This window comes from Lissotriton vulgaris, chromosome 8, assembly GCF_964263255.1.
Source record: "Lissotriton vulgaris chromosome 8, aLisVul1.2, whole genome shotgun sequence".
Lineage (NCBI taxonomy): Eukaryota > Metazoa > Chordata > Amphibia > Caudata > Salamandridae > Lissotriton > Lissotriton vulgaris.
The window spans coordinates 852,762,457-852,779,217 of NC_141696.1; the positions used below are offsets into that span (position 1 = coordinate 852,762,457).

Sequence of the window (16,761 nt, forward strand, 5' to 3'; positions counted from 1 at the left end):
CAGAGGGGATCCTCCAGAGACCGTTTGGAAAAAAATGGGTTACACAATGCACATAATTCTCACATACATTTGGTAAAAAAACCCTAGCCTCTGAAAGGGCACTCATCAAGTCCTTTAATTGTGTGCTAAGCCAATAAAATATGATGCCTCTCCAATGGATTTTCAAAATGTGCAATGGACAACATCGCATGTCTAAAATTACCTTCTTTGTGCCAGGGTCAACATTTTATCAAGGGTGACCCCAGATGTATTGCGTGATCTCTTGTGCCAGAAATGACATACAATATGCCAGTTTCAAAAATGTGCTATTAATATCAATATACTGTGGGCGTTCTTTATGTAAAAAAACTTCTAGTGTGTGAATACCAGTATTTTGTCATGGTTTCCTCCATCCCATTTCTCACAGTTATTGTCCCTTTAACCAAGAACAATCTCCAATGTTACAGTGCCAGCATTTTGGCATGAGTGCCCCCATGCCAAACATTTCTTCCAGTATTTTACCACCATTTATTATTCCATGGGTTCCCCCTGTGCCATAAATGTCCTCTGGTACACCAGTGCCATTATATTACCAGAGGTACCCATTAACCACAAATTATGTTCTATATACCAGTTTTAGCATTTTGCCATGGTGACCGTACAGCCATAAAAGAATTACCTTCAAAATGCCATGGCAATTGGCAGACTAGCAAAAAGAATAACACATTCTGTCTCACACTCACATTAACTCACTCACACTCATTCATTGTCACTCACTCATTCTCACTCATTTACGATCACTCTTAATCTCACTCACTCATACTTTCTCACCCACTCACACTAACTTTCACTCACTCTTGCTCTCACTCACTCCTTCCATCTTCATTCATTCTAGCTCCCATTCACTCTTGCTCGCTCATACCTTCACAATCACAGTCACTTGTACTCACTCTAATCTCATTCATTCTCACATTTTCTTTATCATTCTGACTCACTCATTATCACTCACAGTTACATTCACTCACTGTTTCTCATTCTTTCTTACTCATTCTCTCCAACACACATTCTCACTCCCACTCCCAAGCACTCATTGTTATTAATCTGCATTACCACTGTCACTCACTTTTACTCGCACACATACACATGTTTACTAACCCTGGGCAAAGCACTACGCTACGCTTGCGTAGTTTGCGAGGTTTGCGCAACTTCGCACTACACGAACTGCACGTAGCACAGTGCAAACAAGCGTAGCGTAGCGTTATACATACAGATACATGCTGACACATGCACACTCCTATCTGCATTCACATAGCATGCACATAAAGCCTTTTGTCTTCACTTCAGTTGCCAGTGAAGGGTCAGTTTCAGCTCCTGGTACTCCAGTTTTCATTATACAAATAATGAACTTTTATATTAATTCTTTTAGTATAATAAAAAAAAAAGGTGTTGAAACAAGAACAATAGAGCCCTGGCTCTTTTAAGAGTGAACCTCTCCTGCGTTCTTTGCTTTGATTGGCCACTGTTCAGCTAGAACAACAACAGTGCAAGTGGTCTTTTGGGTCAAGTCAGAAGTTGCAGCTGCGATCTCCAGTGAACGCTAAATGACTTCCTTGCTATCCACTAGGCTAGACGTGTGAAGTCCACTGTAACAATGTAATGTGTTGATTTAATTATATTTGCAATTTTTTCATTTTAGTTTTTTAGTTGGGATATTCACCCAATATTAGTTACCATTCATTTTCTGAGCTGACATAAAACCACAAACTAAATTTAGAAAGTGATGGTTGTTGCACATGTTTCTTCTGGGTCTTTCCGTGTCTTCCATGGGAAAGGTCACCCATGGTCAATAATGAATGTTAGCCAGGTAGCAGATACTATCCTGGTATTGCAATTGCTACCCCTGGTCTCAGACTCTGGTTCTCCCTCAATGTTAGAAAAAAGTCAGCTGGATGTTGAGTGATAGAGTGCTTTATTGCCTTTCGGGGTTTTGTGACTATAGAGCAGAGTGAGATTGACTGATTCATTGATAGATGCCATTACGGGATTGACCAAATCAAATTGGTTCTAAAACAGTGCATAGAATGTGCTGTTACTGCCAGGTACTGAGTTCCTACACTTCTTTAATTTAAAAGAGCGAATACCAGCATTTATCAGTACTGGTGCATTACTTTTACATGGATATCAGCAGTGCGCTTCAGCAACAAACACGTACTCAGCATGAGTGAGTACCTGTCAGTCTGTTATGCCTGCTCGGTGGGGAAAAAGCTATGCGTTGGAGTTCCTGGAAGCACCGCTGGGGAGACTACAGCTCCCATCAACCGCTGACTTTGCTCCTGACAATCGTGCATAAAAGCGCGCCCACGGACTGCATACCTACCTGCCAGTCTGTTGTGCCTCCTCTGTGGGGGATAAGCTGAGCATTGGAGTTTCTGGAAGCACCACTGGTGATACCACAGCTCCCATCAACCCCTGACTCAGCCCCTGAAAATCGCACATAAAAGCGCGCCACACTCCTGTGGGAGGCATACCTGCTAGTCTGTTGGGCCTGATCTGTGGAGGATAATCTGTGCATTAGATTTCCTGGAAGCACTGCTGGGGAGACTACAACTCCTCTTCAGCCAGGATAACTTGTCTCCAGTGGCATGGAGAGCAAGGGACCCACGTCTGGGCATACCCGTCCCACTCGGGGTGACAAATGCAAAAACAACAATTGATGGACAGAATTCAGAACTATGTCATACATTCAGCCAAGTACAGAGATCTGGACCTAAATCCATCGTTTTTATGATCACCATGCCATTCCAGTTTTAACCCAGCCAAATGCAAATCAGTCTTAACCCTGTGCCCAATGGGAACAGTCCAGCCCGAACTGCCAGGCCATTTCAGGGAAGACCTGGCTTGGCAGTTCGGGCTGGACTGTTCCCATGAGGCACATGGTCAAGACTGATTTGCACAAAGCTGGGTCTTAACTCAGGTGGCGAAGTGAGCTAAAGAATGAAGATAGATTCAACCCAGATCTGTGACTGGGGGTGAGTGTCTAAAAAGTTTCAGTGCTACGTCCATTATCTCGTACTGTGTCTGCTTTTTTCTTCCTAAGTTGGCAGGGTATGCCCAGACGTGGGTCCCTTGCTCACTTTGCCACTGGATTCAAGCTAGCCTGGCTGTTGAAGGGTGTTACCCAGAAACCGGTCCCAGGATGCTTGTTTCAAGTTCCGGGAAGACCTGACTTGGCAGTGCGGGCTGGACTGTTCCCATTAGGCACAGGATCAAGACTGATTTGCATAAAACTGGGTCTGAACTGAGGTGGCGAAGTGAGCTGAAGAATGATGATGGATTCAACCCAGATTTGTGACTGGGGGTGAGTGTCTGAAAAGTTTCAGCGCTCCGTCCATCATCTCCTTTTGTTTGCTTTGTTTGCCCTAAGTTGGCAGGGTATGCCCAGACGTGGGTCCCTTGCTCACTTTGCTACTGGATTCAAGCTAGTCTGGCTAATGAAGGGTGTTACCCAGAAAACGGTCCCAGGATGCTCATTTCCGGTTCAGGGAAGACCTGGCTTGGCAGTTCGGGCTGAAAAGTTCCCATGAGGCACAGGGTCAAGATTGATTTGCATAAAGCTGGGTCTGAACTGAGGTGGCGAAGTGAGCTAAAGAATGATGATGGATTCAACCCAGATCTGTGACTGGGGGTGTGTGTCTGAAAAGTTTCAGTGTTCTGTCCATCATCTCCTTGTGTTTGCTTTCTTCACCCTAAGTTGGCAGGGTATGCCCAGACGTGGGTCCCTCGCTCACTTTGCCACTGGATTCAAGCTAGCCTGGCTGATGATGGGTGTTACCCAGAAACCGGTCCCAGGATGCTCGTTTCTGGTTCAGGGAAGACCTGGCTTGGCAGTTCAGGCTGGACTGTTCCCATGAGGCACAGGGTCAACACTGATTTGCATAAAGCTGGGTCTGAACTGAGGTGGAGAAGTGAGCTAAAGAATGATGATGATTCAACCTAGATCTGTGACTGAGGGTGTGTGCTTGAAAAGTTTCAGCGCTCCGTCCATCATCTCCTTGTGTTTGCTTTAGCTAGCAAATTATTGCCATTGAAAGAGGGGAGCTTTGACAGTAACCCCCAAGTTATAGATAATGTAACCTTCAGTCATAATGTTGCCAAACAAAATATGTGCCAAGGTTGTCGTAGAAGCGCTGATTTGCAATTGCCTAGATCAGGGACTCTAAACGCAGTGAATTCAACCCTTGCAGCCTCTGGCAGCCCAGATTTCAGTACAATTCATAGAACGCAGAGGGAGAAGCATACAGATATTGTAGCTCGAGAGTGAGATTCATTGAATTTACCTAAATTTACCACCAGCTGCATGCCTATCATAATATTTGTAAATGTGCCAGTACTAAGACTAAACCAAAATGAATCAACTCTCCAACTAATGACAAAAGCTCAGCACTTGCTAATAAATCCGCAAGCATGGGTCATCTCATACAAGATCATTTGATCATGGGCAGAAAAATCCCCTGGCTCAATTCTACCTGAAAAACGATTGAAAACGAATGAATTGTACTTCATTTTGACAATTGAGGGCTGGTAAAGGATCTGTTAAGTCTAATACCAGTAGCACCCTAGCCTCAGTCCCAGGTATATACTGTCCCACTGGGATTTTTTCTATAAGCCAACTCTTATGTGTAGATCAAACACACAAGGTCTGGAAATCTATGAAACTAGAAATGTAATTCATACTTTACGGTAGGTAAACCCAGGTATACCCGTTTTAAACAGGTTCTCACCATTGTTGAACATGGATAGCTGTGATTGACTTATTCCCCCTAGCAGTATACTGCTCCCTTCTAACAACTTGGAGTGTAGAGGCCACAAAGCATTAAATAATGTAGTAAATAATCCAGATGGGATAGACCTTCCAGAACCTACAATCCAAGGCATAGATATCCGGCCTTGTGAAATACTTACTAACGGCCCCAAGGAAAGCCTGCCCTTGATGGATCGAGTAGACTACACACTTCTCTCATGGAACATAGCAGGTTGTAATAATAAAAAACAGTAGGGGTTGGCATAGTGAGCTCCAAAATTCAGAATTTCTATGTTTCCAGGAAACATGGGAGGTGGACCCTATGCATTTGAACGGTTTTCGTTCTTTCATCACACCAGCACTTCCCTCAAAATTGGGCAGAACGAAAGTTGGTTTATTAACACTCATAGGTAATACTGTTATATTAGATAAGGTCTCCTTTCTGAACAATTTGCCCCATTTTCATATCCTAGTGGCAAACGGACGTAAGAGGGTAGATATAATGTTAATACATTTTTTATAATAATAATTTTGTCAACCCAACTTCAGTGGTCGAAGAATTGCCAATGGAGGACCTGATCTTTCACCATCCTAGCCCTCTACATATTATTTGGGCCAGTGATTTTAATACATGCAGTTGTACGAGAACTGACTCTCGCATATGTGGGGTAACTGACTATACTGGGAATCACATCAGCCATTTAAATCATCAAAGTTATGGTAGCGCCCTAAATAGCCCATTGATGACGTGGGAGTTAGAAATTACAAACTCAATACATACCCCGACGGTTTATTGCATCCAACTTTTCATCGTGCAGGAACTTCCTCGACTATATAATTAACACTGTCAACTTCAGTAGTACTCACAAGAAGTTTGAGGTGAAGATGACAGAATTTAGTGATCATACCATAAACTAATATATCTTTCAATGGTGTACTCTTGAAAGAATCCTGTTTTAAATATGTCCCCAAACAATCCACAGCCAGAAAATGGTTATATTTTAAAATGGGATAAAACAGAGCCTAATACTTTACTCACTGATATTATGTCCACAACTTACCAAGAGTTTTGCTTATGCTTAGACCCACACACGAATGAAGAACTGGTAGCCTTTGGTAAGATTCTGGATGCTATAAGAGCCCAGTTAACTCGTCCATTATCACAGAATAATCCCCCTCCCATCCAGTAGGGTGAAAAAAATGCTCTCATTGCTCTGCTAACCTCTGCAAAGCGTTAAAAATGCAACCTTGAAATAAAGATCTCATTAGCCTTAGCCAGCTACATACAAAACTGCTAGGGAATAGAGGAAAAACAGCTCTGTATGGAAGCATTGGAAAACCTGAGACAAGCCTCATCTAATAAGGATAGCAAGGCTTTCTGGAAAGTGGTTAACTCTCTCATCTTACAGGGGGAGGGAGGTTCTTCCTTGGACCTTCATACAGATGAGGATACGTGGTTAAGCCACTTCCAGAATATATTTCAAAAGCAAATAGACATTAACTTAGAGGCCTCAGAGATGCCCGCTGTGACATTGTAGATGCTGGAGTTTGCCATTGAAGAATTAGACCTTGCTATGTCTCAATCATCTGCCTTGAAAGCCGTCGGCCCGGATGGAGTCCCACTGGACACTTTCCTTGCTAGTAAACCATTGAGGGCCCCGCTTTTGACCTTAGCTGTTAACGCAAAAGAAAAAGCAGGCCCATTGTTATCCTGGAGGCAATCCTTAATAATCCCAATCTATAAGAAGAGGAATGGCTCAAAACCTACAAACTACCGCCCACTCTCCCTATTAGATAGTACAGTTACACTAATGGGCAGACTTTTACTTAATAGGCTGGAGTAATGAGGGACGGAGAATAATATCCTTGCAGAAGGGGAGGGGGATAATAGACCAGTGTCTCAATTTAGCCTTAGTCACAGCCAAATATGCCATTGCAAAGAAATGCCAGTTTCATATGGCCTTTATGGATTTATCGGCAGCCTTTGATTGTGTGTCCCACATTAAACTGTGGGTCAATATGGAAACAATGGGCATGGATTCTTCCATAATTTTATTTATAAAAGAGCTTTACATGGAAGCTGTGTCAGAAATCCACTATGGAAAACAAGGAGAATGCACTAAACCCTTCAAAATTGAAAAGGGTGTGAGACATAGCTGTGTCCTTGCTCCTTTTCTTTTCTCAATATATATTCTAATAAGCTAAACGAGGTGTTGAGTGAAAAATGTAAAGACGCACTGGTTGCCGCTTCATTACTTTTTCCATTTATGCTTTATGCAGATGACACAGTTCCATTGGCCAGAACGCCAAAAGCCCTACAATTCGCCATTGGGACACATTCGGCTTATATGGGGGGACTGGACCTATATGGTAATACATCAAAGACTTTTGTGATGGCTGTGGGCAACGACAAGAAAAACAACAATGAGGCTTCAAATAGATGGCAGAAAGCTGGAAACAGTAGAACATTTTATGTATTTGGGAGTCCTCTTTGATGCTAAATTAAACTGGACTGAGATGGTGAGAAATAGAGCAACCTTATGTCCAAAAGCATTGCTGCCGTTTGGAAGTTCGCTAAGAATATAGGAAATAAACCAATCCAAGAAATGTTGGAAATGTACTTATCAAAAATGATAGCCATAGCGTCTTATGGTGCTGCAATTTGGGGCACAGCACAAATTGACTCACTCCAAGTTATAGAAAACAAATTCGCAAAAATGTTACCACTCCTGGCTCGTGCTCTAATTTTATTTTCCATAAAGAATTAAGCCTCCCAAATATCACAATGCCATTAAAATAGCCCCATTACTACTATGGTTGTTGATATGAAAAAGGAACTATCTCCCATTAAATCAGCTTGTGATAAAAGATATCTTCCCTCTTGATTGTGTTTCCTCTATCCCTTGGCTAAATTATGTCAGAGGGTCCCTTAGTGACCTGGGATTGGCGGCTCTGAAGGAATCGCCATATCAGTGCATGACTTCCTCTAAATCCAGGATAAAACAGCTATTTATATCCAAAAGTAGCTAAGATAAATGGCTAAAAAGTAAGCCAAAAATTCAGTAATAAGATATCAGGCAATGCCCCCAGTAAGAAAAAAATGTATCATTACATTATTGAACAAATTTTGTTTGCGTTTTCATATTCAAGCTCTCACAGTAATACAACAATCGCAATCGCCATATATGTGCTTCGTGACTGCATCATTTTACAGGCTGCTTCAAAATCCAGCAGGGCTGTTATTTTAGGGTGAGCCCGGAGAGCAATGGTCAACCTACCGCTTTCGGGCATATTAGTGCAGTTTTAGTACATAACCAGTGTCTTGAACTCACACTGGTGTAATTTATTCTGCACCTACAGTATTAGGTTATTACACCCCTTCTTACATAAAATGGTTTCTCCCTGGTCCTCTGTTTTATTTGTAATTGAAAGCACAAGTATTTTATTAATTATTTATTTTAAAAAATCTTATTGGTGCACTCATTGGATATTTTAATTTTTCAATACTGTATGGAGACTGAATTGATGGGAAGGCTACTTATCAGAAATGAAATTTGATGTGCTTTTAAGCATTTTTTTAATGCAAAATAAAGTGGATAGATATTGATTGAGTGAATACCTGCACTTGTATCTACCCATTTAAAGCACTGCTCTAAAGGATGCTATTGACTTTCTGTACTTTTCACTGCTTGCCTTTATCCGTACAACAATAACAAACAGGAGTTGAGTATCTACTTATCGGTCAACCTGTCAACTCTGTGATGCAATTGTTAGTTAAAGAATGAATGATGTTCCTTACATTGCTTTAAACTTTTAAGTAAATCCATATCCAAAGATTTATTTCACTCCCATTGATTTTGTTATTATACTCAAGTAGGGAAGTGATACAAAACATGTAAAGGAATTTAAGGACAAGCAGGTAGGAAAGGGGGATAGGGTAAGCAAGCCTAGCCAGAGGATTCTCTGACTACATTGCAGATATTTGCACCTTTTCAGGGCAATATTGCACCAACCGACTAGTGAAAATGACATTTATATCAACTTGCTCAAAATCCAGTCTTCACTGCTAGTGTTGTTTCTGATGTTCTATTCAAAATGATGGGGCAATGGTGCAAAGTCATGCAATCAGTTCCAGTGGAGTAGCAATTTGAGTTTCAATATCAGATTGAGAAATATATGTTATATATGACTGTCACATTCTACTTCCAGGACCCCCAACATAGACAGGCTGGCGAAAGAGGGAGTGAAACTCAATCAGCATATTACTGCAGCTCCATTGTGCACCCCAAGTCGGGCAGCCTTTATGACAGGACGATATCCAATTCGATCAGGTTAGTGGTTTCATATTGAATTTCTATCTGAACTGTGCCTTTCTACCGTAACCATGTCTTTAGCCCTTGTGTAGCTTCTTCTTCACAAGTTTTCAAGTCTTGCATTCTTTTGCTAGGTAATCAACCCTCTTAGTCGTGCTGCTGGTCCATTCTGTGAAAAGTTTGATCTCGATTCACAAAGATATTTTGATGAAAGTGTGACTTACTCCTAACTTACACGTGGATTTCTAGGTGGAAGTCTTTCCTTCTCATGGAGGAAAGTCTGACAATCTGGCTCAGTATGCATCTCTACAAACTGATAGCTGATATAGATCCAGACCAGTTGGAGTGGCTAAATGCCTTCTTGCAATGCTAACTATCACTAGGCAGAAGTAGCACAACACCCTGTGCAGTAAACAAATACAGGTAGGTAAACTCTAGTCATTTGTGTTTGAATGTATAACAACTTCTGTCAATGCCAATAGCTCTGGCTTTAAAGGGTTGCGCCTTTCACTCACCACTCCCCATGCCTTTCCAGGGGCAGATCATTTTACAATTGATGTACTGGGAATATTAGTACGACCCAAGAAGGACCTCGGCTTTGCTCTGGTGAAGCGAACACGGGCACAACCAGAGTACTTGGGAAGAGGAATTCAAGATGTGAGAGGGCACAAAGGCTTGCAGCCAAGAGCTGAGGGAATCCGGACAAGTGGCCCTAAGCACCTTGTGCACTGTGCAAAGTGCCTTAAACAAGATCTGTTTCTTGATTGGTAACTTGAGGAGGAAGTAGAAATTGTATTTAACAGATGTGTGTTGGGGTCATTAAATAGCAGATGTGGAATCTGCATTTTTCACAATTTAAAGCTGCAAGGTATTATATTTAGCCAATCACGATTACATTCTTATAAACTAAACAGTATAAGATTGTTGCCTGGATCACCAATCCTCTTCCTGCAAATCAGAGGCAAAGAAGAATGTTAATAAGCACTTCAAAAGGGAGCAAGATTACAAGTGATCTAGTTGACATAAGGGCAGAAGGTAAGAACAGCATTGTGGTAACACCAATATCTTTAGTCTTAGTAGCATACTACCAAGCAGAGGTCCAGGTCTAGGCATAATTACCTAAAACCAACACCTCCACTTTATGCACATTCAATGAATGAATGAATCAATCAATCAATCATATCATATCATTTGTAAAGCGCACTACTCACCCGTGAAGGTCTCAAGGTGCTGGGTGGGAAATGATGCTACCGCTCAAAAAGCCAGGTTTTGAGGAGTTTTCTGAATGTCAGCAGGTCTTGGGTCTGCCATAGGTGGATGGGAAGGGTGTTCCAGGTTTTGGCGGCGAGATGGGAGAACGATCTGCCACCGGAGGTCGGTCTTTGGAAGCGGGGGACTGTGGTGAGGGCGAGGTCAGCAGAGTGGAGCGGAGCTGGTGGGTGGGGGTGTAGAAGCTGAGTCGTCTGTTGAGGTATGTGGATCCAGTGTTGTGGAGTGCCTTGTGTGCGTGGGTGAGGAGCTTGAAGGTTATCCTCTTGTTGATCGGGAGCCAGTGAAGGTCTCTCAGGTGGGGTGTGATGTGGCTGCGGCGAGGGATGTCGAGGATCAGGCGTGCAGAGGCGTTCTGGATGTGTTGGAGCCGTCTCAGGAGTTTGGCCGAGGCTCCTGCGTAGAGGGCGTTTTTCGTAGTCCAAACTGCTGCTGAGGAGGGCCTAGGTGACCCTTCTTCTCGTTTCAGTGGGGATTCCCTTGTAGATCCTGCGTGGCATGCAGAGGTTGTTGAAGCAGGTGGAAGAGACGGCGTTGACCTATTTAGTCATGGAGAGGGTAGAGTCGAGGATGACCCCTAGGTTGCGTGCATGGTCAGTGGGTGTTGGGGCGGTTCCCAGTGCGCTCGGCCACCAGGCGTCGTCCCAGGCTGAAGGGGTGGATCTGAGGGTGAGGACCTCCGCCTTGTCCAAGTTCAGCTTCAGTCGGCTGTTTCTCATCCATTCAGCGATGGCCTTCATTCCTTCATAAAGTTGGGTTTTGGTGGTATGGGGGTCCTTGGTGAGGAAGAGGATCAGGTGGGTGTCATCGGCATAGGAGATGATGTTGAGGTCATGCTGACGGGCAACGCGGGCAAGCGGTGCCATGTAGATGTTAAACAGAGTTGGGCTGAGGGATGAGCCCTGGGGTATGCCCCAGATGATCTTGGTGGCTTCGGAGCAGAAGGGGGGAAGGCGGATGCTCTGTATTCTGCTGGAGAGGAAGGAGGTGGTCCAGTCAAGGGCCTTCTCTTGGATCCCAGCGTTGTAGAGGCGTGTTCATAGCGTGTGGTGGCAGACCGCGTCGAAGGCAGCTAACAGGTCAAGGAGGATGAGGGCCACCGTTTCTCCGTTGTCCAGCAGGGACTTGATGTCATCGGTGACGGCGATGAGGACAGTCTCGGTGCTGTGAGACCCAGACTGGGAAGGGTCCAGGATGTTGTTCTCCTCGAGGTAGTGGGTCAGTTGTTCATTGATGGTCTTCTCAATGACCTTTGCCGGGAACAAGAGCTGGGAGATGGGCCGGAAGTTCTTGAGGTCCTTTGGGTCCGCCTTGGGTTTCTTGAGTAAGGCGTTGATCTCGGCGTGCTTCCAGATCTCCGGGAAGGTTGCTGTCTCAAAGGAGGTGTTGATGACTTTCCAGAGATGGGGTGCAATGGCTGTGCTGGCTTTGTTGAAGATGTGGTGTGGGCATGGGTCTGACGGAGATCCGGAGTGGCTGGTGTTCATGATCTTGATGCTGTCGTCGTCGTTGATGTTGATCCAGGATAGCAGGCGGTTGGTGCGGATGGTGGTCGTGGGGGCGGAGGTCTCAGTGGTTGTCGGGTGATCATGGCGTTGAAGCCAGGCCAAGACTGGCCATAGCGGGCACCAGGCAATCTCCCCGTGCGCCGCAAGGGTGGGGGCCGGTTTTGAGCCCCTGGGGGCCGATTTTGTTACAGGGCCGTTTTTGCAGCCCTGCAACAAAATCGACCAAAAACCGGCCCTAGCAAAGCCCTCGGTGGCACCTCCAACCCCCCCCCCCCTGAGTGGGGAAGGGGGCCGGCTGAGGACTTTGCCAGGGCCGGTTTTGGTTCCCAGTCCGGCCCTGGTTGAAGCTGTTGTGGATGTCTATGATCTTGTGGTGGAAGAAGGTGGCACACAGGTCTTGCGAGGGTGGGACATCATTGGTGTTGGAGCTGGGGTTGGAGAGTTCCTTCATGATGTTGAAGAGTTCTTTGCTGTTGTGCGTGTTGTTGTCTAGGTGGTCTTTGAAGGAGGCCCTTTTGGCGGATCTGATGAGGTGATGGTGTCTGCGGGTGGCGTTCTTGTGGGCTGCGTGGCTGTCCGGTGTTCGTTCACGGAGCCAGATCATCTCCAGCTTTTGGCAGGTTTGCTTGGAGGGTTACTTGATTCGGGAGATGTTGTTGGCGCAGTTGTTGATCCACTGTCTGAGGTTGCGGGCGGCGGTGTCAGGGTCAGTGGGGTCGGCGTGTGGTGTCTGGGCGAGGGTAGTGGTTAGCTGTTCAATATAAAAATCAGCCTATGGGACAAATTCAGTGTTGCTAATACTTATTTTTTTTCAGAAATTGAATATCAGAGTTCAACAAAATAAAGCCAAAAGAATACATTGACGTGAATAAATTTGCCAAAACAGCACTAACAAAATTGCATTAAATGCTAATAATTCTTGATAAATCAATGTCTGGTGCTTTTATTTATTAAAGGTAAAACACTTTAATCTATGCACAACTAATACTGAGCATGAAATTACAAATGTCCACATTAAAAACAAGACTTCTCCAGAACTTGCAGGATTACAAACGTGTGTTCAAAAGTCTCCGAGCGTTAAATATTAAAAAGAACCTCCTCTTTAAGGGTGCTCATTGAGGAGTTTTCAATCACAAGTTATTCCTATTTAGTTTTTACAGAGTTCTCCATGTAAATCCCTTTCCTCGTGCCTTTGTCAGAGAGATCAAAGTATAATTCCTTCCTGGTGTATTTGTCAACGAGTTTACAGTGTAAAACCTGAGTCTGGGTATGTGGAGACCGAGCAGTCCAGAGCTGACTCAGAGAGCCATTGTGGGCCCGAAACTCAAAACTGAATAACACATAACATAACACACAACAAATCAATGTTTTCCTTTAAAAAAGAAAATTACTTTAATGCAAACATAATTTGTGACCCGATTTAGAGTCTGGCAGACAGGTTACTCCATCAAAGTGTAATTTATATCTTGTTTGCCTTATTTTAAGTGCATTATATTTAATGGTACTAGTAGTAAAGTGGACAGGATATCTGTCACATTGTAATGGAGTAACCTATCTGCCAAACTCTAACTCAGGCGGTAGATGCTTTATCCAAAATTAGACACATTTACAAGATTTCACGTTGAAAAACTAATTGGAATAGCCAGTATATTTATTTATTTATTTATAATATCTGTAGAGCGCGGTTACCAAACGGTGTCCTGGCGCTATAGTGATAGCTCCCCTGGCCTAAAACCTCCTGACTAATCAGTGAACTGCCACGTTTTCAAACTTTTCCAAAAGGCCAGCAAGTCCGTGATCTGTCTCAGTGCCGTTGGTAAGGCATTCCAGGTGGTAGCTGCCCCTCGGACAAAACTTCTGCCACCCCAGCGTACTTTCCTAATGCGTGGGGTCCTAATCAGCCTCAGACTGGCCGACCTGAGATGCCTACCCGGTCTGTCCACTGAAAATGCTGTTGTAGGACCGACGGGCCATATCCATGGACCGCATTGAAGACTATACACAAGGATTTAAAAATTATCAGTTTTCGCACTGGAAGCCAGTGTAGCTTCGACAGTTCCCGGGAAATGGAGGCAAACTTTGGTAGGCCTGTAATGAGAAGGGCTGCAGCATTTTGCAGTACCTGCAGTTTGTTAAGCAGCCCCTGTTGGGCCTCCAAGAATAAACTATTACAATAGTCGAGGCGGGATAGCACGAGGGCTGTCACCACAGTTTTCTTGCACTCCTCCAGTAAGAAAGGGAAGATCTTCCGGATGATTTTCAGAGACCAGTGGATGGAGGAGGTCAGTGTATTTACTTGGGGTTTGAAGGAGAGCTTATTATCGATCAAAACTCCCAAGTTCTTGACCTTCGTTACAGGAGTGGGGAGAGTCCCCATCTCTTCAGGCCACCACTTCGGCCTCCAGAAATTAACATCGGAGCCAAAGAGTACAACCTCAGTTTTGGACGAGTTCAATTTTAGGCAGTTTCTGGCCATCCCGGTGCCAACTGCTGCCATACATTCCTGAAATTTGCAGGCCACGCCATCCTCTCTCCCTGGAAGCAGTGATACCACAATCTGTGTACCATCTGCGTAGGATGTTAATTCAAACCTGTATGAACGGATAACCGGGGCGAGAGCGGAGACACATATATTGAAAAGGGTGGGGCTTAAAGAGGATCCCTGGGGAACCCCCCCGGGTAGTTTGAATGGTCTTGACTTGAACTCTCCCAGGGCCACCACATGGACCCTGTTAGTAAAGAAAGCTTTCAAGCGGCTAAGGGCCTTCCCCTGGATCCCGCGGTCCTCCAAACGGTCCACCAGAATTCTGTGGTGGACCTTATCGAAGGCCGCGGACAGATCGAGGAGGACCAGGGCCGCTCGGCCCCCTGCATCCATCACCCTCCTAATCTCCTCCGTCGATTTGATCATGGCAGACTTGGTGCTATGTCCTTCCCTAAACCCATGTTGCTCTATGTCCAGGCCATGTGTGGCTCCCAGGAATGCGCAGAGCTGAGAGTTCATAACTTTTTCAATGAGTTTAGCCGGCAACGATAGTCTGGCAATAGGCCGATAATTATTGGGATCGGCGATATCCAGTGTGTTTTTTTTTAGCAGAGGGACAATTGAGGCCCGTTTCCAGCACGCTGGAAAGTCCCCCGCTACAAACACATCACGTATCACCATGTGAATGTAGCATTCTCCCATTGACTGTAATATGTCAATTTGTGCACCATCCGGCTTTAATCCTAAAAAAGTAATGGTCTTCTATGGGATATTGGAAAACACAAGGCTTTTTAAAGTCAAAAAGGTTAAGCCTACAGGCTCTGTTAAATCATCCACAGTGTAAAATGAGAGGTCTACTGCCTTTTTCACCATATTTAATATGCAAGAAAGCAAGCACTTTTCTTTAAAAAGAACATAAATACATTTGATAATTTGCCTCTGCTTAAAGGGACCCAGTCAACAATTTGGGAAGTTCATTTTATTCATTGACTTCAACAAAATATTTCCAAATGGAGAATCCAAGCATTTTCCAGTGCCACGTCAAGAAAAGGTACATATGTATTAAACCAGATGTCTTGACATTTTTGATGTCAAGACCCCCTACAACTTTTTTTATGCGTAAGGACCCCCTCCTGACAAAACATTTCTAAAACTGGTGCTCCTCATCACCGACAGCCATAAACACTCCCAATTCCCATAGCATATCCTTATCAAAGTGGGGAAATAATATCAAATAGTGTTTAGCAAACCAGAGGTTTTTGGGTGACTCTGGTTCAGTGTCAGAGGCTTATCACACAGTTCAAAAAGTCTCCAAAAAGAATTACATAAAAATACACAATTTTACTTGAGTTTTCACATACAAAGCATAATTTGTCAAAACGTATTTGGATGATAACACCTTTCAGAACTAATGTGATGTGTCCAGTCAATCTGTGGCTGCACCTGATTAGTACCAGTTTAATACCCAAATAGTGAAAAAGGCAATACAATGGTGGCACATCCAGATTTGCAAAGGGCCTTTTTCTGTGCGTATACAGGTGTTGCTGCTTTTTAGTAACTTTTAAAACTTTTAAGGTATAAAATGTTTTTTTTTTTGCTAAAATCAGCAGATTATGCGGCGGGTGATGGATTATGCGGCAAATGTGGCAAATCTATAATTTTGCTAACCAATCGCATATTTCCAGTGGCCCTGGGTATAATGGCTGTAATGCTTGGGCTTCAACTTTAGTGCAAGGCATCCGAGGAGAACCATACTATATTTCATGGGATGCTGATGTCTTGGCTTTTACAGCTGCATGGAACTGGAGGTTGCTCAACATCATTCAATATAATTAAAACATACCATCTATATTCATTATTGATCAACTGTAAGGTCCAAGTAGGATGCTTTCTTAAATTATGGGGGAAGAAGTGGTCTTTTATTGCTCTGTCATACAGTTGTTGACTTCAGTCATGTTTCGGGGGATCTAGAGGGCTTTAATAGTCTGAAAATGTGGCGGGGTCAAAGGTGTGACTAAAAACAAAATATACTGTAAGCTTTTAGGTCTTTCACCATCAGGTAGCTACATATAAAATAATGAGCAGCTTAAATAAAAAATAAATAAATATAAAAAGTTGTTACTCAGTGGGAAATGCCCTATAGTACATTATAAAACCTATATTAGTTAACGCAATGCAGAGGTCTGTGTGTAACCAGAAAGCCTCAGAATTAAATCTTGTTTGGTGCAGTGGAGAATAGTGACTTGTGTATTTTTTGTGCTACAAGGTCACAGCGGGAGACAGAAAGCTCTGTGAATATGTAAGTTTTTATTTTATACCTGCATTACACTGAGTAGAAGATACAATGCTACAAAATGCACAAAACGTTTTACGATAAAATGATACTTCCAAAATATAGATTTTAGA

The 16,761-nt window shown here is 43.7% G+C and overlaps 1 protein-coding gene across 1 annotated transcript in view; it reads left to right on the forward strand.

The window, feature by feature from the left end:
• Nucleotides 1-16,761, forward strand: part of LOC147698101 (arylsulfatase H-like) — a 433,996-nt gene that overhangs the window by 101,301 nt on the left and 315,934 nt on the right. Inside the window, exon 3 of the mRNA XM_086934776.1 lies at nucleotides 8,990-9,111. Coding sequence (XP_086790902.1) covers nucleotides 8,990-9,111 — 122 coding nt within the window. The remainder of the gene's footprint in view (nucleotides 1-8,989; nucleotides 9,112-16,761) is intronic.